Raw genomic sequence first — 23,968 nt, forward strand, 5'->3', positions numbered from 1 at the left:
TCTGCAAGGAAGCTGCACAGCTCTACCCTTGGCCCTTGCTCACTCCATGCATCTTTGGGCCACTTATCTAAGAGATTTACTAAACGCACTGGCAGACCTTCTCCATGTTGGTTTCCATCCTCTCGAATGGTCTCAGACTACATGTGTAGCAGGAAAATCTTCTAACGCTGAGGTCAACCAAACTTGCCCTCTGCGTCCGAATCTAACCATACGGTGCACAGATTCTACTCCCTACACATGTTGCCATTGCGTTCCCATAGACGCCTTTCTTCCATCAAGGGCCTCTTAAATGTGTCTCTTCTGCTGCCTCTCATAGCCAGCACTCTTCTAATGTTGAACCGGGACAGGATTCACTGTTCCTCAGACCCACGTCCTGGCCGAGACCAGTATGCTTCCCATACTTCTCAATCTATCACACCAGTAACCAATTAGCCTTCTCACAAGTCAGTCTCAAATCGTAGACTCACTGATGTTCTCAGGTACTGGTAACATCACAAAACCTTCCACACATAAATCCTACCATTCAAAATGGCATGATTTACCACATGACGCATACAAAAGGATATTACTCTTTTTCTTCTTTCTACACCACTCTTTTCTCTTTCTCCCTCAAATTCTGCTCCCCAGACATCCTCCACATAGGTACAGCTCTGTTCCAATTGGTGTATCGTTTGGGAGTGGGGATACCCAATTAACGGTAAACCCCTTCTGAGTCAGCTTACCGTGGATTATCCACTGATCAAGCCGCCTATATTTTCACTAGTCACGGAATGGAACCTATATCTTATCCTTATAAGTCTCTTACGTTCTCCGTTCGAGCCTTTCCATTCCTCTCATTTCACAGTTTGACATGGGAAATTCCTTCCCTCATAAATGTCATTTCTGCCAACAGGGTCAGTGAGTTACACACCTTGTTACATACTCATCCGACCCTGCGTTCCTCCGTGACCGAGTGGATTTACGTATTCAACTTCATATCCTTCTTAAGGTAGACGTTGCATCTCATCTTACTCAGAATATACTCTGCCCATTTTTCCCAACACCTCTCTCTCACCAAAGCGAGAGGGTTTTTTCCACTTCTTGGACAGTAATAGTGCACTTGCATTCTATCTAGATCGCACTGCATTCCATAGGAATTCCACCTAACTCTTTCCTTCTGTGGCAAGAGTCAAGCTGTGAGTTCCAGTGGGCAAACAGACCTATTCCTCCTAATTGATGGTCTGTATCTCTTTCCTACAAACAAGCAGCCATTTCACTACAACACTGTGTGTAACCACACTCTGTTGTGTCCGTCCCAGCCTCAATAGCTTCCCCTCAGCCATTGCTGCTTGTACATATTTATCAGGCTGCAACCTGGAGCTCTCTCCATATCTTCGCAGCCCATTATTGCTTGGATACATCTAGCCGGCATGCTCCATGTTTGGCCAGTCCGTCTACTCTTATTCTTTTCGGGTTATCTACCCAACATCCTTCCACCAACTCGTTATGGGTTTCAGGATGCCCTCCATTCCAAATTCCATCCTCGTCATTGTGCCTTTCACGTGTCTTGGGTGCATTTGGTGCACTCTCGGGCATCCTCAGCTTGGTACTCACCCATATGTGAGGCCTACCATCCTGCTTGTCCTGTGAGAAAGCAGAGTTGCTTACCTGTAACAGGTGTTCTTACAGGACAGCAGGATGTTAGTCCTCACGAAACCCACCTGCCACCCCGCAGAGTTGTGTCTGTATACATTTTTACTTTTATTTTAGTTTCGCTTGTGCTTCTAACTATAAGACGAGACTGAGGGAGACACCTGTGGCTCACCGGGATAATAGCAGGCTGAGCATGCTCAGTGCAATCAGTGTGCCAGTTTCAGTCAAAGCTTTGTAGAAACTTTGACAGAAAAGTTTTCCATTCGGGGCTCCATCCTGTGATGTCACCCCATATGTGAGGACTAACATCCTGCTGTCCTGTGAGAACACCTGTTACAGGTAAGCAACACTTGCTTTCTCCAGTATGCATGCTAAAATCACATTTAATGTGCTATTCACTAAAATAATGACATACAAAGCAGGTGTCACCATCAAAAAGGCAAATAGAATATTAAGAATTATTTGGAAAGGAATAGAGACTAAAGCTGAGAATATCATAATGATTTTATATGGACCAATGGTTCAATAGCACCTTGACTATTATATGCAGTTCTGGTTGCCCAAATCAAAACAAGAAATAGCAGACAAAGAAAGGTGCAGAGAAGGCTGACAACAATGAAAATAGGGATGGAAAAGTGTCCTTATGGAGAAAGGCTAAATAGATTAGGGCTCTGTATCTTGGAAAAGAGACGACTCAAAGGTGATATGATTAAAATATATAAAATCATGAGTGGGATAGAATGGGTAAATAAGGAACTGTTATTTCCCCTTTCAAACCACACTAGGACTAGGGGACACTCCATGAAACTAGCAGCTGGCAAATTTAAAACAAATTGTAGGAAGTATTTTTTCACTCAGCACACAATCAAGCTATGGAATTTGTTGACAGATGGACATGGTCAAGGCAACTCACCTAATGGGATTTAAAAAGAGGATTGGAAGGGAAGGCACCCTCTTTGATCGACCTGTTTGCATGTGACCTTGGTCAGACCCAGCATGGTATTTCTTCTATTCTTATGTACCTTGGAAGAAATTCACCTCTGCCATTTGCAAAAAGGTGCCTTTAGCTGGTTTTCTTTGTTTATGCATTCAGCCTGTTTCCTTGGTTCTTTTTGAAGTGGTCCATAGATTCTGCAGTTTCAAAAGGTTTTATTTATTGTTCTCTAAAAATGATTAAGAACAGCAAATGACATTTATTCTCCTCGCCAGTAGCATGTAGATAGCACACAAGATGGAAGCGGGTTTTAGAGTCCAATACAAATTTTACAACTTCCTTGAGTGCAGGGCACTGTAGCTAAATTAACTTCAGCTAAGAGCCAAAGAACGGAAATGGCGCAAGAACCCTTGCTCCTCCCTCCGAGCAGACTACAAAAACACCTTCAATTCCTACAGAACCTCTATCCTACAAACTAAAAAAGATTACTACTCTCAAAAAATCCATCACTACCAATATGATGCCAAAGCCCTCTTTGCCTATGTCTCGCTTCTCACAAAACCAATCCCCACTCCATTCTCCGATAATGAGGCAAAAAACAAATGCAACGAATTTAGCAACCTTTTCCCACTCTAAAATAAGTAACCTCATTGCAAAATTCCCACCTTCCCCTCCACCCCCGCATACTAGACATGAAAATACCTGCACCCCCCTAGACTCTTTCGACACCATCTCCATTTCAGAGATATCTAACCTACTAAAGAAAATGAAACCCTCTACACGCCCTGAGGACTTTATTACTACTAAAGCTCTCCTTACCATTCCTGATACAATTGCCAAACCCTTATCGTAAATTATAAACTGCTCACTCACCCTAGGACAAGTCTCTTGGGCTCTGAAACAAGCCATCCTCAAACCCATCTTAAAAAAAGCAAACTTAGACATTTCAGACCCAGCTAACTTTAGACCAATATCCAACCTCCCTTTCCTAACTAAACTTTTGGAGAGAGTCGTCAACTTACAGCTCCTTGATCATCTTGAAAATAACCTCATCTACCCATCCCAATTTGGCTTCAGGAAATTCTTCAATACAGAAACCCTTTTACTATCCCTATCTGACACCATCCTTAAGGTTATGGACAAGGGTCAATCATTTATTCTCGCCCTATTAGACATTTCCTCAGCCTTTGACACCGTCAGCCATGATATTCTTATTGAATGCCTTACGGACATAGGTATATCAGGTACAGCCCTAAGCTGGTTCGCATCTTTCCTAAATAATCGCCAGTATAAAGTAAAAATAGGTAACCATGAATCGAACCCCATTAATTGAACACATGGCGTACCACAGGGATCCTCCCTCTCCCCCACCCTTTTTAACATTTACCTGCTGCCCTTATGCCAACTTCTTGCCAACCTTGGTCTCATGCATTATATCTATGCTGATGATGTACAGATTCTCATCTCTGTCACTGACTCTGTTCCTAATGTGCTTAAAACCTGGAACAACTGCCTTTCTTCAATCAACTCCCTCCTCACTAATCTCAAGCTGGCCTTAAATACATTGAAAACAGAGCTGCTTTTTATCTCCCCAGCCCGCCTCAACCAACCACCCTCAGTGCATCCCTTCACTTTCTCCCAACATGTTAGAGATTTAGGCTTCACTCTGGATAACCACCTCAGTCTCCAAAAACATATCAACAACACTACCAAAGACTGTTTTTACAAACTGCAGGTACTGAAAAAATTAAGACCATTACTACACCACAATGACTTCTGAACAGTCCTCCAAGCTACCCTTTTCACTAAGATCGATTACTGCAATTCCCTTCTCTTAGGCCTTTCAACAACTTCAATCAGACCCCTTCAAATGCTGCAAAATGTGGCGGCAAGAATCCAAACTAACTCATGCAGATCAGAGCACATCACTCTGATCCTCAAAGACCTCCATTGGCTCCCGATGACTTCGAGAATCCTTTATAAGAGCCTCACAATTATTCATAAAACCTTAAACAATCAAAACACTACCTGGCTAAATAAATCCTTCCAATACCGCTCCTCCAATAGACCCTCCAGAACCCCCTATGAAGGAACCTTAGCCACTCCCGCCCACAATATCACCCAACTTGTATCTACCAAAAAACGAGCACTAACCGTAGCAGGCCCGACTTTATGGAACTCGATGCCACCAGATCTCCGACTAGAACACTGCACTGCCACCTTCAAAAAAAAGCTTAAGACGTGGCTTTTCGAACAAGCCTACATGAATTAGCTTCCCCCACCATAGCACCTCCCATCACCATCCTCCAGAACCATACAAACAATGATATTATAGTTATTGTTCTATTTAACTCCTCTCGCCTAGGTCACCTGACCATTTCTTCAACTCTTCCAAGTTTTGTATACCCCTGTTATATGTAACTTTATATTTCCCTCTCAGTTTCAACTTATTTATCCCTCTCTTATTTGTAAACCGATGTGATATGTCTATCAACGTCAGTATATAAAAAGTTTTAAATAAATAAATAAACAATATTGGTGAAACTGTTAAACTATGATAACCACTGATTAGGTAGAATAAATGGATTTTAAGAATGTTACACATGAAATGACTACAAAAAAATAAGAAAGGCAAAATTTGTTAATATACATGCTGTAAACATACGTGATAGTAGGAAAATTATTTATTTATTTATTTAGCATTTTTATATACCGACTTTCCAATAACAGAATTACTGATCAATTCGATTTACATTCTAAACAATAACATTGACAAGTAAATGTCTTACAATGAACAGGTCGATATAACTTGGATTAGTACATATGGGGTTAATAACATAGGTAAAAGATACGGTGCCTAATGTAGGCTAAATGAACAGTTGATAGTTATAAGACTGGTTTTGATATTAGACTGCCAAAGTTCAAGTGAGTTCTAGAGATGATCTAAATAGTTCTCTAGTGGATTACCACCGAAGGGATCATTGGCAGGGATATTCCGCAGGTTGATGTTATGGGAAAGCTTGGTTGAATACCCAAGTCTTGAGTCTTTTTTTAAATGTAGTGGAACATTGCACTGATCTGAGTTCTGATGGGAGAGTGTTCCAGAGTTTGGGACCAGCTGTGGAGAAAGCTCTTTTGCTTAATGCTGACTTCATCGGTGGGATATGAAGGTTGTTTCTATAGGCTTGTCTCACTGGTCTGGTAGAGGAATGGAAATGGAGAGGGATTTTGAGCTCGAGTGGTGCCAAGTTGTGTAGTGCCTTGTGGGTTACTGAGAGCACTTTGAAAAGTATTCTGAATTTGACGGGAAGCCAGTGTAGGCTTTTTAAGATGGGTGAGATGTGGTCTCTTTTGTTGGACTTGGTTAAGATCCTTGCTGCAGCGTTTTGTAGCATCTGTAGCGGTTTTATGGCGTTAGCAGGGAGACCTAGTAGAAGTGAGTTGCAGTAATCTATTTTCGTGAGAATGATTGCTTGTAGAACTAATCGGAAATCTTGAAAATGGAGGAGAGGTCTCAGCCTTTTTAAAACTTGTAATTTGAAGAATCCATCCTTTACGATGTTATTTATGAGAGATCTGTAAATCATTTGGTTGTCAAGTATAACACCTAGATTTCTGACTTGTGGGGACATTGTTAATTGAGTAGACAGGATGGTACTGGGATGTGTGTATTATGACTGAACAGTAATTCCAGCTGTATGCTACATTGTTTGACACCTGTGCATTATTTTGTACATGTACAGTGCTACTTTCTTTTTCAGCTCATCCCCCTCTTTCCCATAATATAAATTTAAAACTAGCATCAGCTCTCACTTTCAGTACTTCATGCAAAGTGAGGAGAGCAATTAAACCCAGCCATGGAAGATTTGATTGACGGCAAAGGTGTGACTGTTGAATGGTTTCGTGTGCTGTATTTTGTTCTTGTTTCCTCGACTGTTTCCCTTTCTATTTGTCTAAGTCTTCTGGTACACTTATTGATTTCAGTTTGTTTCAACTTCTTTCAGTTTGTGTATTAGAGTTTAGAATATCTATTTATTTATTTAATTTGTTTTATATACTGTTGTTCCAAAAGAAGATCATAACAGTTTACATTATCAGCCTTCATATTCTTGATCAACAATCACATGCTGTGTGGCAATATTCACATTCTAGTTTAGCCCCATAACAAATCCCTATCAGTGGGTGAGGCAGAGGATGGAGATGACTACTATTAGTCCTAACAATAACCCTCTTGTTTAGCATTTCTACTGAGTTTACACCTCATATACTTCCTTCAGGAGCCTGCATATCAGAGAATCACAGACCTGAGATGAAAGATCTGGAACTGGCTAATCATTCTGTGGGTGGCAGAGGTTGCCTAATGTACCTCATAGCTGATGATCCCATATAGAGCATGAGTGAGCCCCATGATGCTTAACTCCTAAATGGTTTTGTCTTTTGTACCTTCTGATTGTTTGTAGCTGTCAGGCACCACAATGGTCTGTTTTCCTTGCCTGTTGCCTTCTATTAAATAAAATAAATATTCTAGTAAAGTTATGTATTTGGCCTTATACATGTTAGGGCCAATATTCAGCTATTCAGCTGCTCAGCAGCTCGGCTAGTTAGCCAGGGTACCTTCAGGGGTACATTCACACTGCTGAGTAAACCCAGGTATCTTAAAGTTAGCTGCCTGTATTTATGTGGCTAACTTTAGGACCAGAGTTAGCTGCATAAGTTATGTGGCTAACTTCACTCCCCTGCCCCTGGAACATCCCTGACATATGCATCTAAATTCAGGCCATATAACACTTTATTCAGCTAGAATTTAGCTGCATACAGCTTTCACTATCCCCGGTTAGCCATTTAGGCCTGGATTTTCTAAGTTCTGTGAACTTAGAAAATCCGGCGGAAGCGGGAGCCGAGCCTGCAAAAGCCGGCAGCAATCGCACCACCGTGGTGCAATCACTGCCGGCTTTCGCAAACCAATAGCGCCACCGTGAAAGGTGGTGCTATTGGCCGTGTTACTGATCGCGATAAGGCTCCTTACCTTCTCACCATCAGCGATTTCTTCACAGCGTCTGCCCCAGTGCTGCCCCGACTCCTCCCCTTCTGGTGCGGACGCCGCCCAGAACCGCCCCGATCTAGGTATCACACGCAAAAAGGGACTTTTTGCGTGCAATACCTTTGGAAAATGACCCCCTTAGACGGATAACTTTTCAGTTATCCATCTAAATGGCTTTTGAATATTGACCTCACTGTTTCTTCACTTGTTTTACCTTTGACTTTATGTTGTCTATTATATTTGCAACAGTATTGCTGTATGTTTTCTCAATTAAAGTGTTTTGCTTTGGAGAAAACCATGTGTGTGTTTGTTGTTAAGTTGGTTTGCATGTTAGAAGAGAGCTTTTAAAAAAAATTCTATTTTTATTAAACATTTAAATGTTATACATCAAGGAGTACACTTGAAGACAGGGAAAAAAAGACCATATTGGTAATTTAAAAAAAAGGAAAATGCAAAATCCAATTAACAGAAAAGATAATACTCAGAAGTACAAATTCTGATAATGGCTATAAATTCCTTCACATCATGGGGAGATAATTCAATGAAAAATATGGATAATATATGTTCGATATGATCTGAACTCTCCCTGTGCTGGACTGATCAGAATCAATTACAATTAACAGAAGTGGCATATGTAAGAACAACTGGAGGACTCCTATTCTGCAGGAAACTCTTTAAATGAATTGGGTCAAAGAATACATAATTATTACCCTGTAATCTAATTAAAACCTTGCAAGGAAACTTCAATATAAATGTAGTACTTAGAGCTAAAATCCTAGGTTTTTTAATCAAGAACAAACTCCTGTGTGCTTGTGTTTCCTTGACTACATCAGGAAATATATTAATCTTGTGGCCCAAAAAGTAATTTTCTTTAAACCAAAAAAACTCCTTCAAAGTCCACTGTTTATCATACTCTCTAGCAAATATTATTAACAAGGTAGCTCTCTGCTGATTTATTGAATTGGATTCTTCTAAAACATTTGTTCAATCTATAAGTTTATCCTTAAATTTCCCCTCTACTTGATCTACCTTTTAAGAGTCATGTCTGCTTAGGGCTAGTATATATTAGGCTTTAAGGACCTCAGGATCTGATTCTTTGGAGACTTTCAAAAAGTAAAAAAAAAACGTTTTCAGCATCTCCCTAGGGGAAAACAATGAATATCGTGGAAAATTTCGAAATCTCAAGTTCAGACATGTATACTATTAACCAAATCTGACATTTTAGCAATTTGTTCAGAATGTAAAGAAACAGTCTGTATTTGAGTGTAGGTTTGAACAGATAGCGATCCCATGGAACTGAGAACAGAATCGGTCCCAAGGAGCTTAGAGAGACCTAAGTCTCACTGAGAACAGAAGCTGTATCTCCATTCGCTCCAAGTTTATCTTGCCCTATTTCTTGACTGGAAAAATTAAAGGCCTCCAAAGTTGGTTGGATCAGTTGAGGGGTTGACTGAGAAGAGGGAGGGACTAACTTCAGTGTTCATTTTCTCTTCTTTCCCATCTTGATGGAGATCAAAAAAACTAGAAGGAGAAGATCATCTACCAAGAGACGCACAGAAGAGTGCGCAGCAGTAGGGAGTTCTTCCTCCTCACTCTCTCCCACCAACTTTCTGGATGCCTTGATCTTATAGAGGGATTGGAGACAGCAATAGTGGCAGCTAAGGCCCCAGGTAAAAATGCAACAGTAGGGAGTTACTCCCTCTCGCTGTCTCCCACCTACTTGCTAGATGCATCAATCTTATAGAGGATGGGATTGGAGACAGCATAGTGGCAGCCAAGTCTCCATATGAAAACGCAGCAGTAGGGAGTTCCGCCTCCTCGCTGTCTCCCACCTACTTGCTGGATGCCTTGATCTTATAGAGGTCAGGATTGGAGACAGCAGTAGCGGCAACCAAGTCCCCAGATAAAAATGTAACAGTAGGGAGTTCCTCCCCCTTGCTCTCTCCCCAAAAGAAGAGAGTTTTCTTACATCTGGTCCCTTCCCTCAGAAGTGATAGAGATGAGAAAGATGTAAAACATAGGGAAGTACATGGGAGTGGAAGTTGACAACCCTGTTTTGCACCTTGCTATTTCTCTATTCATTCTCCTCATCTATTTAGGAATTCTACCACCTGCTGCATACTAGGCCACAGTACCCTAGACCCTATTCTGCCTGCTGTCGATTTCATTGATCCTCCAAATCCTTTACCACCTCCCTTTCTTCCATCTGAAGTTTAGACTTTGACATCTTCTTTGCCCAACAAAGATAGGGTGAATTAGAAAGAATCATTGCAAGATATTGTAAGATGGTTGTGGGGTTTTGAACCACCAGCCCTGGTAGTGGTGGACTGGAGCTCTGTAGAGGAAGTGGGTAAGCTGTAGTGTTGTTGCCTTTCCAAGTATTGTGGGCTAGGCTATTCCCAGGCAGGTTCTCATTAACTATAGAGTATTCATTCAGCTATTCATATGTGCTAGCCAGCAGAGAGTTCTCTGTTGGCACAGCATCTTCTGAGCCTTCATTGTGGGGTCTAAACAAGGTTTCACTGAAATATACTTAGCTGGACTGGATCTCTCTCCTCAGATTACCCTGTAAAGGGGATATTGCATTTTCTTGAATAGTTGAAAGTGATTCAATACTGCAAACTGTAAGTCATGTTTTATTTCTACCTTTCTTTTTCTGCATTAAATCCACCTTCTACTGGATCACACAATGACATGTCCATATCCCAGAATGACATCTGCCAATCATTTGCATCTTTTTTTTCTAACAAAATAGCTGCCAACAATGCTTCATTCCCCCCCCCCCCCCCCCCATACTCCTCCCCTGAATTCTAATTCTCTATTTCTCTAGTCTAGTTTTGATCTCCTATCCAAAATCTAATTATTGAACATCATCAATAAGCTCAGCTCCTTCACTTCACCTTTGGATCCTTGCTCTTTTAAAAGATTCCAGTCATGAGCTAATTTCCCCAGTTGCTTCAATTATAAATGCCTCTTCATCCATTGGAGAGTTGCCTTCAGTTTTCAAGAGAGCTGCCTTCAAATTTCATCCCATCCAAATAAAGTCTACAGCAAATTTCTCAGATCTGTCTAACTACTACCCAGTTTCCTTGTTTCCTTTTCTATCGAAAATAACTGAGGCTGCTGTTCTCACTCAACTATCTACTTTACTAGACTCTGATAACATATTAAACCAATATCAATTCAGCTTCAGATGCTTTCACAGTATTGAATCACTTTCACTTTCTAGTGTGGATACTATCATGAGAGGTTCTGATTCTGTCACTTCATATGTCTTAGTCTTACTAGATATAACATTGGCTTTTGACACCCTGAATCGCAACATGCTGTTAGCAAGTCTAGCTGAAGTAGGCATCCTTAGCAGTGTTCTTGACTGGTTTACATCCTACTTGTCCAGTCGGTCACAACAAATTAGGATTTCAAATTCCACTTCCTCATGGTTCCCATTACCATCAGAGTACCACAGGGATCCTCATTGTCCTCTGCACTTTTCAATATCTAGCACCACTTTGCCGCTTCCTGTCTACCATAGGATTATCCTTTAAACTATTTGTAGATAATATACAATTTTTCTTAACCATCAGGACATCATGGTCTTCAACCTAGGATTTTCACATTCTTTGTCTTTCCAGCATTAAGTCATAGCTTTCCCACAACTGATTGGCTCTCAATCTGAAAAAAAAAACCCTGAAGTCATTATTCTTGGTCATTCAATCAGATTCACAATCCCCGAGAACTTTGACTTTGATGGCCACACCATTTCAACATTCAACAAGGTACAGAACATAAGGATCACTTTTGATTCCCATTTGACCATGAAACCACACATTTCATCAGTCGTCCACATTCTTATGTCAGATTTAAAACCCTTAGACATATTAAGCCACTACTGAACCCATCAGATTTTAGAACTGTATTACAAGCATTTATTTTTCTTTCAATTGACTACTGTAATTTTTAAATTATCAGTCTATCAAACACTCTACAATCAGTGCAATTTATTCAAAATTCAGCAGCCAGAATGCTCACTGGAATAAAACCATAACACTGATTTTATTCTTCCTACATTTGTTGCCCATACAGTGGCACATTCAATACATGATTGCTACAATGATACACAATCTGAACTCTCCCTGAGTTAGGGCTATTCTAAAGATTTACACACCTACATATAGTCTCAGGTCCCATCACCACATCAAGATTGCTTGATGTCACACATGAGAGGGCTTTTTTCATAGCTGGTCTGACCTTTTGGAATAGCCTACCATGGCAACTATGCAGCATTTCCAATCCAAAGCTTTTTAAAAAGTCATTAAAATCCCATTTGTTCAAGTAGAAGGTCCCTTATATATTGCAATAGGCATACAATTGTTGAATTTTTATCTTGTTTGTTTTTAGTTGTGATTTTAATATGTATGTCTCTTGTAACCTGCCCTGAACATTGGAGGGCATGGGTTATAAATGATTTTTAAATAAATTAAAAAAATAAAACATTAAGGGCCAGATTTTAAAACCTACGCGCGCGAGGTACATTTGTGCGCACTACCCGGCGCGGGGTCGGCGCACACAAAGGGGTGTACACTACTGTACCTTCCATGCACCGAGCCCTAGGGGAGCCCCGATGGCTTTCCCCATTCCCTCCGCCCCCCTACCTTCCCCTCCCTAACCTGCCCTCCAGCCCTATCTAACCCCCCCAACCTTTGTTTAATAAGTTGTGCCTGCCTCTGGGCAGGCGTAGGTTGCTTGAGCCGCAAGTGCCGGCGTGCGATCCCCCAGCACGGCCGCTGTGCCGGAGGCCTCGGTCCCTCCACACCCCTTTCAGAAAGCCCCGAGACATACGCCCGTCCCGGGGTTTGCGTGCGTCGCCGGGCCTATGCAAAATAGGCTCAGCTCGTGCAGGAGCGGTTACGCGCGTAAATCCTGAGGATTAGCGTGCGTAACCCTTTGAAAATCTGGCCTTAACTGAAAGTTTTGTTAAGACCCTGACAGATTGTGCCAGCCCATTTAGAAAGACCTAACAGCTTAAGATTTTTTTTCTTCCCTTTTCTGGCTGAAGCTGAAAATTCTTTTTTGTTTTTTTTTGTCCGATACCCATAGAAAGGAAGAAAATGTCAGAACTCGTTGGAGCTAGGAGTTTTTATTCTTGTTCTTTTTTTATTTGTGTGTGTGCAGCTTGCTTTATCATTACTAGAGTAGACAGCACTTAATCAACTGTTCTGGGAACCCAGCTTTCTGTAGTGGGAAAGGAAAAACAATTTTAACTCTGCTTCGGAGCTGCTGAAGTTAAAGGTAGTCTTTTTTTTCCTCTCTCTCCTCAAGCATAACTCCAACAGAGCAGATTCAATATCTAGCACCATAAGTGCTTACCTTCCAAACGCAATATACAGCATGTAACCAAAATTATTAAACCCTTCAAATTCAATACCAGGAATTGCAGCAGAAGAACCAGCAGTTGAATACAGCATATACATTATGTAACTAAAATTAGTTTAAGGAAACTATGATACAGAGAACTGACCTAACCCTTAACTTGCTACCTCCAGAGCAATTCTAGGTGAATAGGGGGGCGCTACTATAGTTTTCTGCATCAATGTAACTTTATCCAGCCTTCTTTTCTTTCAATGCAAAGAAACTATTGGATAGTGACAATACTTACGGGAGATGCTCTGAAATGGGCCAACATTTATAGACCAGCAACCAAGACCAACATGGGACATGTTTTTCCAAGTTTCAGAAAATGTTTTCTGATCCCTACCAGAAGCATACAGCTGAAAGGAGCTTACTACAGCTATAGTAAGGAACAGGCTTGGTCCTATCAGATGCTACCTGCTTCCGCCAGCTAAAAGCAGATGAAGGTTGGAGTGAGGAACCAATGTGGCACCAATTTCATCTAGGGTTAAGAGAAGAGATTAAGGATGAGTTGGTTTGGATCAAACCTCCCTCATCCCTAGAAGAGTTAATCAATACATATATCTGAATTGACACCTGGCTAGGGGAGCAGTAAAAAGAAAAACGGAATTCTGGGTTGGTCACACCTTCCCCCAGGAATCCCACTGCCCATAATGAAGAGCATGATGCCCTAGAATTGATGCTGGTTTGCACTGTCCCTTCTTGTAGCCCAGTCTTGGAGAGCGATAATTGAAAGCTGTAACCACTCTGCCTGCGGTGTGGAGATATGGCACAGTTTATGGCTTAGTGTCCCCACCAAGAGAGTCCCTAAGCAACTGAGGACTTGCAGGACTCAGCACACCTTCGAAAAACCAGGGCCAAGGATAAGTAGAACAGACCTCTGGGGCAGTAGATCCCAGATGGCAAAGGTTGGCAAAGAGATCACCTCCAGAAGGCTGAATTAATGGAGCAAACTCAAAAGACTTGCACACAAGAAATAGTGGAGTTAGTGGCATCTCTGATTTCACAATTGTATAAGCTGGATAAGTTGGACAATGTTGTTCCCCCCACCATAACCAATTTAGATAAGATACATTTGATATATTAAAAAATATTTGTGGGAAGTGACCCATGGCCTTCAAAGGGGGCTACTATCAGAGCAAGAACAGCCTATAGCAGGAGCTGGAGCACACAAGGATAATTGTCAGAGGCCATTGTTTACAGAAGGGGCTTTCATAAAACCAAGGAAGAAAAACTGCTGGCAAAAGGTGAGCCATGCTGGAGGAAATATACCAGCACTAAAGAAATGGGGCCCAAGTCCCAGTACCTCAGTGAAAAGGAAATGAGATACAGAAAGGCAGTGTCAGAAGAAGCTTTGTAAGAGTGCATCCCACCACATATTAACTGTTCTATACAGCCCACAGGAGCACCTTCATATCCCATTGGAGTGCTAAATAATGAGAATTTTGTTTTTTTCTCATCCAAAGTATATGAATAATGGATGCCTCTTAGAATGGGAAGGCTGGGGGATAAAACTATCATAGGCTGACATGGTAAAGAGTGAAGGTACTGTGGAGACCTAGAGTGGCCCACATAAGTTGATTGTGGGTTTTGAAATTCTGGCCCTGCTGGTGGTAGACTCGAGCTCTGTAGCAGTGGTGACCTGGGAGGGTCATGGCCCACCCACTTTGGGCTCAGGCCAACCCAACCAGGGGTGTCTGATACTGGAAGAGGACCATAGCTGCAATGCCATCACAAGATCCCATCCCCATGATAGCAAAGAAGAGGTCTGGTGCAGGAAGGCTGTCAAGGAATCCCATCCTTGCAGTGGCAGAAGTAGGAATGCAGCTGTGCCTAATGAAAGGGGCCCAGCATGTATATGGGTAAAAATGGGAGCTTGAATGTTTATGTGGGTGAGAATGGGAGCCTGGATGTGTGTATGGGGGGGGGGGATAATGAGAGCCTGTGTGTGTAGGGCGTGAGAATGGGAGTCTGGGGGGGGGGTTGAATTAGAATGGGAGCCTGGGGGTGTGGGGAGGTGAGAATGGGAGCCTGTGCATCTGTGGATGAGAATGGGAGCATGGGTGTACATCTGTGGGTGTGCATCTGTGTGTGTGAGAATTGAGCCGGGGGGGGGGGGGGGGGGTTGAGAGAGTAAGAGCTTGTTGTTATGGTAGAACATGAAAGAGTGAGAGTTTGTGTGTGTATGGTAGAACATGTGAGTGAGAGCTTGTGTGTGTGTGTGTGAATGGTAGAGCATGTGAGTAGGAGCTTGTGTGTGTATGGTAGAGCATATTAGAGTAAGAGCTTGTGAGTGTATATATGTGTGTGTAGAAAATGTGAGAATGAGAGCTTGTGTGTGTGTATGCAGAACATGTGAGACTAAGAGCTTGAGTGTGTATGTGTGTGTGTGGGTGTGTATGTATGGTAGAGCATGTAAGTAAGAGCTTGTGTGTGTGTATGGTAGAGCATATTAGAGTAAGAGCTTGTGTGTATATATGGTAGAGTATGTGAGAATGAGAGCTTGTGTGTGTATGATAGAGCATGTGAGAGTGATAACTTGTGTGTGTGTGTGTGTGTGTATGTGTGAGAGTGAGTATGTAGAGAATGTGAGAGAGCTTATGTGGGGGAGAGAGTATTTTGCTCTTCTGTACTCCACTGTTCAAAGTCATTTTGCAGGCTTTCTATTTCCGTTTTGTCTACATGTTTCTGTTTCTAATTTGTAGCCTTTTATTTCTATATTAGGTAAGTGTTGGTCTCTGTTTTGCCTGTGTGACTGAAGTGCAGTTCTGTTATTCCAGTGGGTGATGTATTAATGTTCTATGGACTGGTTTAGTATTTGCATTACTGCTTTTTCATAAGATTCTGTTATTTGAGTCCTACGAGTCAGTGCTATGAGAGTATGGTATGGCAAGGTTCTAGATGTCTCTTTTTTTTGCAGGAGTTTGTGTTACTTCCTAAAATGTTTAGCTGTGGAGGGATTTTTTTGCTGAGGTGACACCAGAATTTGAATATTTTTTTTCATGTTGTTATGTAATATGAATTGTCCTAGGTCTGCTCTGCACCTATTCTGATGATTAAAGCTATTTTATTGTAGTTATGATGATTTTTGGCATTCTACAGAGAGGATTCATGAAAGAATACATTGATTTTTGTTGTATTACATGATTGATTGATCATTAGTTTATTTACTTTGCTTTTCATGATATATAAATTTCAATATATATAAAATAAATTAATACAGATTAATAAGGAATTGTTAATGCTGGTACGTGCTTGAAATAATTGAGGTAAAATGTTTTAAAGCTTCACACATAATGGCTGTTGTAAAGTACTTAGAAAGTCTTTGTAGACTGCAGTATATGGCATTATTTATCAATAAGAATACAAGTAATAGATCTCAGACTTGCATGCCTACATCCCACCCATGTTAACCTTGTGCCGACCCAAAAAAATCAGTTCTGGCTATGCCACTACTCTGTAGAGAGAGTTATTTTAACTGTGAGGAAATGGGAAAGCTGTAGTGTTGTTGTCTTCCCAGGTACTGTGGACTGGGCTATAGGGCAACCCCCCTCATTCACCCAGCTGTTTTTAAGTGCATCCTCTGCTGGCACAAAATCTTCCAAGTTTCCATTGTGGGGTCTAAACAAAGCTGTGCTAAAGTATACTCTGCTGGTCTGGGTCTTTGCATCTTCTTGAATACTCTGGTTCTTCCATGCAAATTGTAAATCAGTGTTACGAAACCGGGCCGGGTCCTGGTGCCCCCGCTTACCCCGAGACGGCTTTGGTCGAGCAAGGGAACTCCGCGAACCCCACAGCCCGAATCGCTGCCTGCCGCGGCTCCTGCACAGCGTCAGAGACGCTGCCGACGTCTGTCGCTGGCCCCGCCCCCTAGATGCGCGCGCGTGCGAGGGGGGGCGATTTCTTAAAGGGGCCAGCGTGGGAAAAGCCACAGAAGTGCCTGAGATGACGTCAGACGCCGCAGGGTATTTCTATCCTGCACCTACACCTCTCCAATGCCTTGCAACTAGGTTCCTGGTGTGGTGGTGTTGCTGTGTTCCTGATTTTTTCTTCGTCCTGCTTCTGCCTTCCCTTCGCTGGTTGGACTCTTCTGGACTTGACCCGTGGACTGGCTCTGGATCGCTCTCTGGTTTCAACCTGTGGACTGGCTTTGGACTGCTCTCTGGCTTCGACCCGTGGACTGGCTTTGGACCGCTCTCTGGTTGCCGACCCCTGGACTGGCTGCGGACCACGCTTGGACTCTGATCCCTGGATTGACTTCTGGATTCACTATGACCTGCTGGAGGCGCCAGCCGTCCGGAACCACGACCTGCAGGAGGCGCCTGCACCCGGACCACCCTCACCTTCCGGAAGTCGCCTAAGTCCCAGCGGCCGTGTCCCTACGGGCTCCTCCTGGGGGGATTTCGGCTTCCAGGGTGAAGTCCCAGCAGCTGGATTCCTAAGGGCTCCTCCCGGGGGAGTGCCGGTCTCATTAGAATGCAGCTAGACCTGGCTTACAATTGGCTTGCTAAAGCATTAGTTGTTGTGTCAGAGGTGGACCCTTGGGCCGAGGTGGGGTTGAAGCAACCCATAGATAAGGACCTACGGGTCCCCACCGTCAGCAGGTGGAGTGGGCTAAAGCTAGAGGCTGCTGGAGCTTCACCTATACCAGCCCTCGTTCCTTTCGGGTTGAGCCTTTGGGTGCCAGGGCTGGCAGGACTTAGGTTGGCCTCAAGGTTAGTTAGAGATGAGAAGTGATTCAGCCCAAAGACAGCAGCCGGTAGATGGCGTAGCCCTACCCTGGACTAGATTCAGTACTGAAACACAGGCACCAAAGGAACAACGAGTAACTGGAGGCGCTCAAGCAAAGAAAGGCCTAAGCTTTGTAAGTCCATGTCTAGAGGCTAGGCGACAGTAGGCATCACTGACAGGCTAGGATCAAAGCCGGCGGCAAGTGGAAGTCGTGGCAAGCAACATAGAACTCTGGACACAGAGAGGTCTGTAGCGTAGTTGTTCAAGGCAATGGTCAGCGCACGGAGAAGGAGAAGAATGGTCAGGCGTAGCAGAGGTCCGTGGCTGGATAGAAGTTGAAGAGTAGTTGGGCGTAGTGGAGGTCCGGGGCTGGAGAGTAGCTGAAGAGTAGTCGGGCATAGCAGAGGTCAAATCCAAAGAGTCAGTCCAACACATAGACGAAACAGGAACAAGGATGACAGGAACTGGGAACCACAGGAATCAGGAACCCAATGAAGAGACGATTCTAGGATCAGCAACGAGTACTTGGAGTACGAGGAGACCTGTTGCAAAGGCAACGCTATAGAGCGAGGCCTGAGCTTTTATACACTGAAGAGTCTGACATCAGCATCCGGTCCGTGGCCAGGTTCCCGCTGCAGGCCCTTTAATGGAACTAATGATGCATGCATGCGTGCCTAGGAAGGGGTGCAGCACTGTTAGCGGCATCTCTCCGCGGGCCACCGGAGAGGCCCTACGAACAGGGACATCTTGGCTGGCAACAGTGGGTAGCGTGGCAGGGCCGGAGGCACTCGAGGGAACCCGAGGTCAGTGCTGGCGGCCCACCACCACCAGTGAATGGGAGCCAGGAGCTGGAGTCCGTGTGAAAAGGTGAGAAGGCCACGCCGCAGGACTGTTGCGGATGGCATGCGTAACATTAGTGGATATTTTAGATTGCATATTAAGGCTTTAGTAAATAGCACATTATTTGCTATGCATGCTAAAGCAGCTTAGCTTATACGAGATTTATTAGTTATCTTTAGTGAATTGGCCATAGTTTATTTTATGAGCTTTAATTATCTTATTTATTTTATTTATTATTTAGTAAAATATTTATTTACCATGTTATCTAAAATTCTGAGCAGTTCACAGTAAAACATTCATAATTCCAACAGTAAGAACATTAAAAATAACATATGTAATATCAAGATCACAAACAATTCAAATAATAAGACCAGTAGACCCAAAAAATGCTGAAGAGATTGCAACTGATGTTAACAAAAAATGATTTTAAACAAGATTTCAGCTCTTTTTTGACATTTTTCTTAATGAAACTGGGAGACTATTCCAAGCATAGGGCCTGCAACTGTGAACATCTTTTCAAGGGAGTCCACCAACTGAACAGCATGGGATGTCGGAACATCAAGCAAGCATTGGTCGACTGAGCAAAGACTACTCTGAGGCTTATATATTTTCAAAAGTGAGCTGATATATAGTAGAGCCTTATTGTTTAGTGCTTTATAAATTAAAGTAAGGATTTTAAACAATACTCTTGCTTCTACTGGCAGTCAGTGCAATGAGGCAAGAATAGATGTGATGTGATCATAACGAGACGAGCTAGAAAGAATACATACAGCAGAGTTCTGAATAATCTGTAAAGCATGTAAAATTGAGGATGAGAGGTCTAAATTCACTGCATTACAATAATTAAGTACAGTCAAAACCAGAGATTTTCATACCGCTTGAAAATCATTCAGCTCCAAAAAAGACTTCAGCTTCTGGAGCATCGTGATTTCAGAAAAGAATTCCATATCACAGATTTCACCTGAGATTTAAAAGATAACTCTTGATCAATATCACCCCAGGATTCCAAACTTTCTTCACAATAGGTATGGTGATGCATTCAAATGAAAAGAAAAGAAGATACTGAAGTTCTGACAGTCCTAAAAAGACTGGTTTTACAAAATTTAGGGGTGAATTTTAAGAGTTGTTCACATTAAAAAGTCCATATACACGCAGGGCCGGTGCAAGTGGATTGGGCACCCTAGCCACCTTCTGCCTTGTGCCACCCCCAGCCGCAGCCCCAATTCCTCCTCCTCCACCCAAAACAAAACTTACAAAATACCTGGTGGTCCAGGTGGGGGCCCAGGAGCGATCTGCCGCTCCCGGGGCCTCGGCTGCCACTAACCAAAATGGCGCCAGTGGCCTTTTGCCCCTACCATGTGACAGGGGCTAATGGTGCCATTGGTTGACCTCTGTCACATGGTAGGGGCTAAAGGCCACTGGCGTCATTTTGCTTAGTGGAAGCCGAGGCCCCAGGAGTGGCAGATCACTCCCGGGTCCTCTGCTGGACCACAAGGTGGGCGTCGGGATGGTGGCACGGTGATCGTTATCGGCCCACAGCGGGAAATTTTGTTTCCCGCGGTTTGGGCCGACTTTTTTCAGCTGTCCCGAACCGAAAATAAATCCCACCCCAACCCTTCAGATTTAATTTATTACAACCCCCCACACTCCTGACCCCCCCCCCCAAAAGTACTGAAAGTCCTTGGAGGTCCCAGGAGCGATCTCCCGCTCTCAGGCTGTCAGCTGCCAGTAAACAAAATGGTGTCGGTGGCCCTTTGCCCTTACCATGTGACAGGGGCTATCCATGCCATTGGCCTGCCTCTGTCACATGGTAGGAGCAATGTACAGCCGGCACCATCTTAAAAAATGGCTTGTGCCATCCATTGCTCTTATCATGTGACAGGGGCTGACCAATGGCACCGATAGCCCATCACATGGTAAGGGGAAAGGGCCATCGGTGCCATTTTGATTAATGGCAGCCAACGGCCCGAGAGGGGGAGATTGCTCCCAGGACCCCGCTGGACCACCAGGGACTTTCAGTAAGTCTTGGGGGGGGGGGGGCGGGGGGGCGGTCGGGAAGGTGGGGGGGGTTGCAATAAATTACATTTGAAGGGTCGGGGTGGGTTTGGGGTTTTTTTTTTATGTTTTTTTGTTTTTTATGTATTTTTAAATGATAACAAAACCACACGAAAATTTGTGGGTTTTCCTATCATTTCGGTGACACCCCAAACCGTGACGAAATAGGAAATATTGTCTATATTTCCTATTTCGGCGCAAACGAATGCACATCCCTACATCTAAATGCCATTTGGATGAAGTTATTAGCTATTATCACAGATACAGAAAATCGCTGATCAGCTAACGCACACTTTGTATCACAACAAATTCAACACTAGCCCCAAAGCTGGCAATAAGTCAACCCATTAGTGCAGGGATCAACTAAAAATCAGAACAATACTGCTTTCTTTGCTTCCTGTTTAAATAAAGACTTTCTTATTTTGCGGATTCGGCATGTCACAGTGATAAATTGTCAAGAATTTGTCCATTTTACTATTTTTCCATAAATCATGAAATGGTTTACTTTAATTTTTCTGTTGGTCTCAAAGAAACTTCCTAAAATAGCTAATGATTGACTCCACTAAGTTGTATAAGAAATCATCACAAAACAAAGGGTCATCATATATTCAGTTAACTGAGGTGTTAAAATATATTCAATAAACATCTCTTAATTTCTGTAGAGCATTATTTCTAGAAGACTATCTTGATTTTGCAATACCAGATTTATTACAGTCTCTCAGGCCTCATGAGAAAAAACCCCAACCCTGTTTTATTTCATAGCAGTTGTATATGTATAATTTGAAACTGTAACCCACACACTCAAACAACAAGCCACTTTGCACAGTACTTAATGACAAGATGCATTGTTTTCACTAGAATTTTACTGTTTTCTATGATATAGTTGCAGCTAAGACTAGTAATTGATAACAGCCTTGCCAAACTTTCATGGCAGGTTAAAAATTGCTACTCCTTGCTAGTGTGTGGATTGTATCAGTGTTTTTTTTTAATAGTGCCTAGCATTTAAACAATGAATACAACCATTCAGGCTACCAAATATCAATCTGAGAACACATTGTTTTCTTTTTCTACACAGGTTTGAGATTTTTAAGAGCTCTCAGACTGATACAGTTTTCTGAAATTTTGCAATTTCTGAATATCTTAAAAACAAGGTAAGAAATTAACTGGATTTTCCTTTGTTCTCCTTTTAAGTAAAATACCATCAACTCCCATGTAAATATTTGTTATTGCATATTAATATCCTGAAGTCATCTTATGCTACCAGTTATATTCAAATTATTGTTAGTCTATATTTCCTTGTGTTAATCATTTTCCTGCTTCTCTATTCTGTTGCCTGGTTGGAATGCCCAGTTTACTGAAGGAGTAAAAGCATTCATGTGGTCAACAGCAGCCATTATGGAAGTCAGCATCAGCAGGACAGGATGGAAGAGTGCTCTTTCCTTCCTTGAACATTATCTGTGAAGATATCTGAGGGAGTGGGGGGTAGAGCCTGTTGTCTGACGGCAAGGGGGATTCCTGCTTCATGACTTAGAAAGAGGGGATAATCAGTCTAGAGGGGGCTGTTTGATGTCTCGAGCAGCACATACTTTTAGCTGGGTTTAAAAAAGGCATTACCAAGGATGTGTTTCAATCAGGGAAAGAAAGCAACACTCATACTTGTGATTTACAAAAGTATGCAAGCACTTTTACACCTCTCCCTGCCATTTCTCCTGTTAGAGTGCTTAGAAAAGGTTTTTGTATGAAGTTATCATTATTGCACTGTGAAATTGCATTAATCAGACTTGTAAAACTGTTCAATGTTGCTGACACGCCAAAATATGCTGAAATGTTAGAATGTATGCTAGAAGTTAAAAAGTATGTCAGAGTTCACCCTTAAGTTTCATTCCTGGCCTTTGAGCTCAATTGACAAGAAATCATGAGGTCCACAATCAACTGCTGTGTATCTGTGATAGTTATCCAGTTTTACATAACCAGCTAACTATCAGAGTATATTTAGTGATGCATTCACGCCACTGAATATATCTTGCTATCTTAAAGTTAGCTGGATATGTCTAACCGACTAAGGGGGTTTTGTGTGCCACGAAACAGCCGCAGTGTTAGCGCAGCTAATAGCTACAACCCTTTCATTTGCGTTACCTTGTGCGCTATAGGTCAGTAAAGGGTTATCGCAGTCCACGACAATGAGAGAGAGAGAGAGAGAGAGAGAGAGAGAGAGAGAGAGAGAGAGACTTGCTATAGTGCCTATGCCCTAGACAGGTATTTGTATCCCTATTGGAGGGCCACCTAGTAACTCGAGCCGGGGATTAGGTATGAGCGTAGGGGGCCACTTTCACATTCAACATGAGACGTACGGAAAGAACAGTGGTCTCTAGTGAAGATTTGCTGGCCGTCGGAGTGAGGAAACTCACTCCAAGAAGAGATTTGGGCAATGTGCTCTCCACCTAGCTTGATGGACACTCTACCTGGGCAACAATAAGCTAGGTGGAGAGCAGGATATATTAAATCAGTACTATTACATTTAATTCCTGGTCCATTGGGGCCACATTCTCAGCTCTGGAAGGCATGGGGTAAACCCACCCAAAGGGAGGAAAAACAAAATCTCTCTTGAGCCATGGGATAACCTGCATTTCCAAACTGGCCCAAGGACACACACGCATTCCTTCACCACCAGATATTTCAGCTGTCCACTCTAAAAGGCTGTACTCTAAACTAGAAAAATAATTTATTGTGAAAAGGTCTTCAATCAACAATAAATAGAAAGCAGCAGAGTAGAAAAATATTCCAGAATTTCTCTACTACTTGCTGCATCAATTTCTCATACTTCATATTCCATTTAACTATCCTTTCTTTGGCCTACCCTGGACCTCTTAATTTCCCATATTCTAATTTAGTGTTACACTTGGCTGCTCGTGGGATGGCCCCGCAAGCCATCTCATTCTCCTTAACTTGGCCTTGTGCCCAGGATGCTGCCATGCTCAACCCAGCGTGATTCAGGATGCTGCCATGTCTCCATCCTCTCTGGCCTTCTCTAGTCGAATGCACACCCAACACCTCCAGCTTTAAAGGTCCATTGGCAGAAAGATAGTCACAGCTCCCTCTGATGGCATCACTGGTACCCCTTCATTTGAGGCTCCTTCAGAAGCATGAGACACCTCAGCAACAGGTCTCCAGATGTACCTTGAGCCTCAGTGCATGTTGCCTTCGTTTTGTGCTCCTATTTTGTTCCCAAGTTCCTGTCTTATTCCCGAGTTCCTGCGTTCCTTCCTTGTTCTTGCCTCCATGTCTTATTCCAGTGTTCCCATCTGTCTTGCCTTGCTCTGCGCTTG

At 42.8% G+C, this 23,968-nt stretch overlaps 1 protein-coding gene across 2 annotated transcripts in view; it reads left to right on the forward strand.

Annotated features, from left to right (window-relative positions):
- The window catches only part of KCNMA1 (potassium calcium-activated channel subfamily M alpha 1), a 1,936,781-nt gene that overhangs the window by 1,082,456 nt on the left and 830,357 nt on the right, over window positions 1-23,968 (forward strand). For both annotated transcript variants that reach the window (XM_029609517.1, XM_029609516.1), the window contains exon 6: window positions 21,718-21,793. In XM_029609517.1, coding sequence (XP_029465377.1) covers window positions 21,718-21,793 — 76 coding nt within the window. The remainder of the gene's footprint in view (window positions 1-21,717; window positions 21,794-23,968) is intronic.

Source organism: Rhinatrema bivittatum, chromosome 7 (assembly GCF_901001135.1).
Source record: "Rhinatrema bivittatum chromosome 7, aRhiBiv1.1, whole genome shotgun sequence".
In the NCBI taxonomy this organism is placed as follows: domain Eukaryota; kingdom Metazoa; phylum Chordata; class Amphibia; order Gymnophiona; family Rhinatrematidae; genus Rhinatrema; species Rhinatrema bivittatum.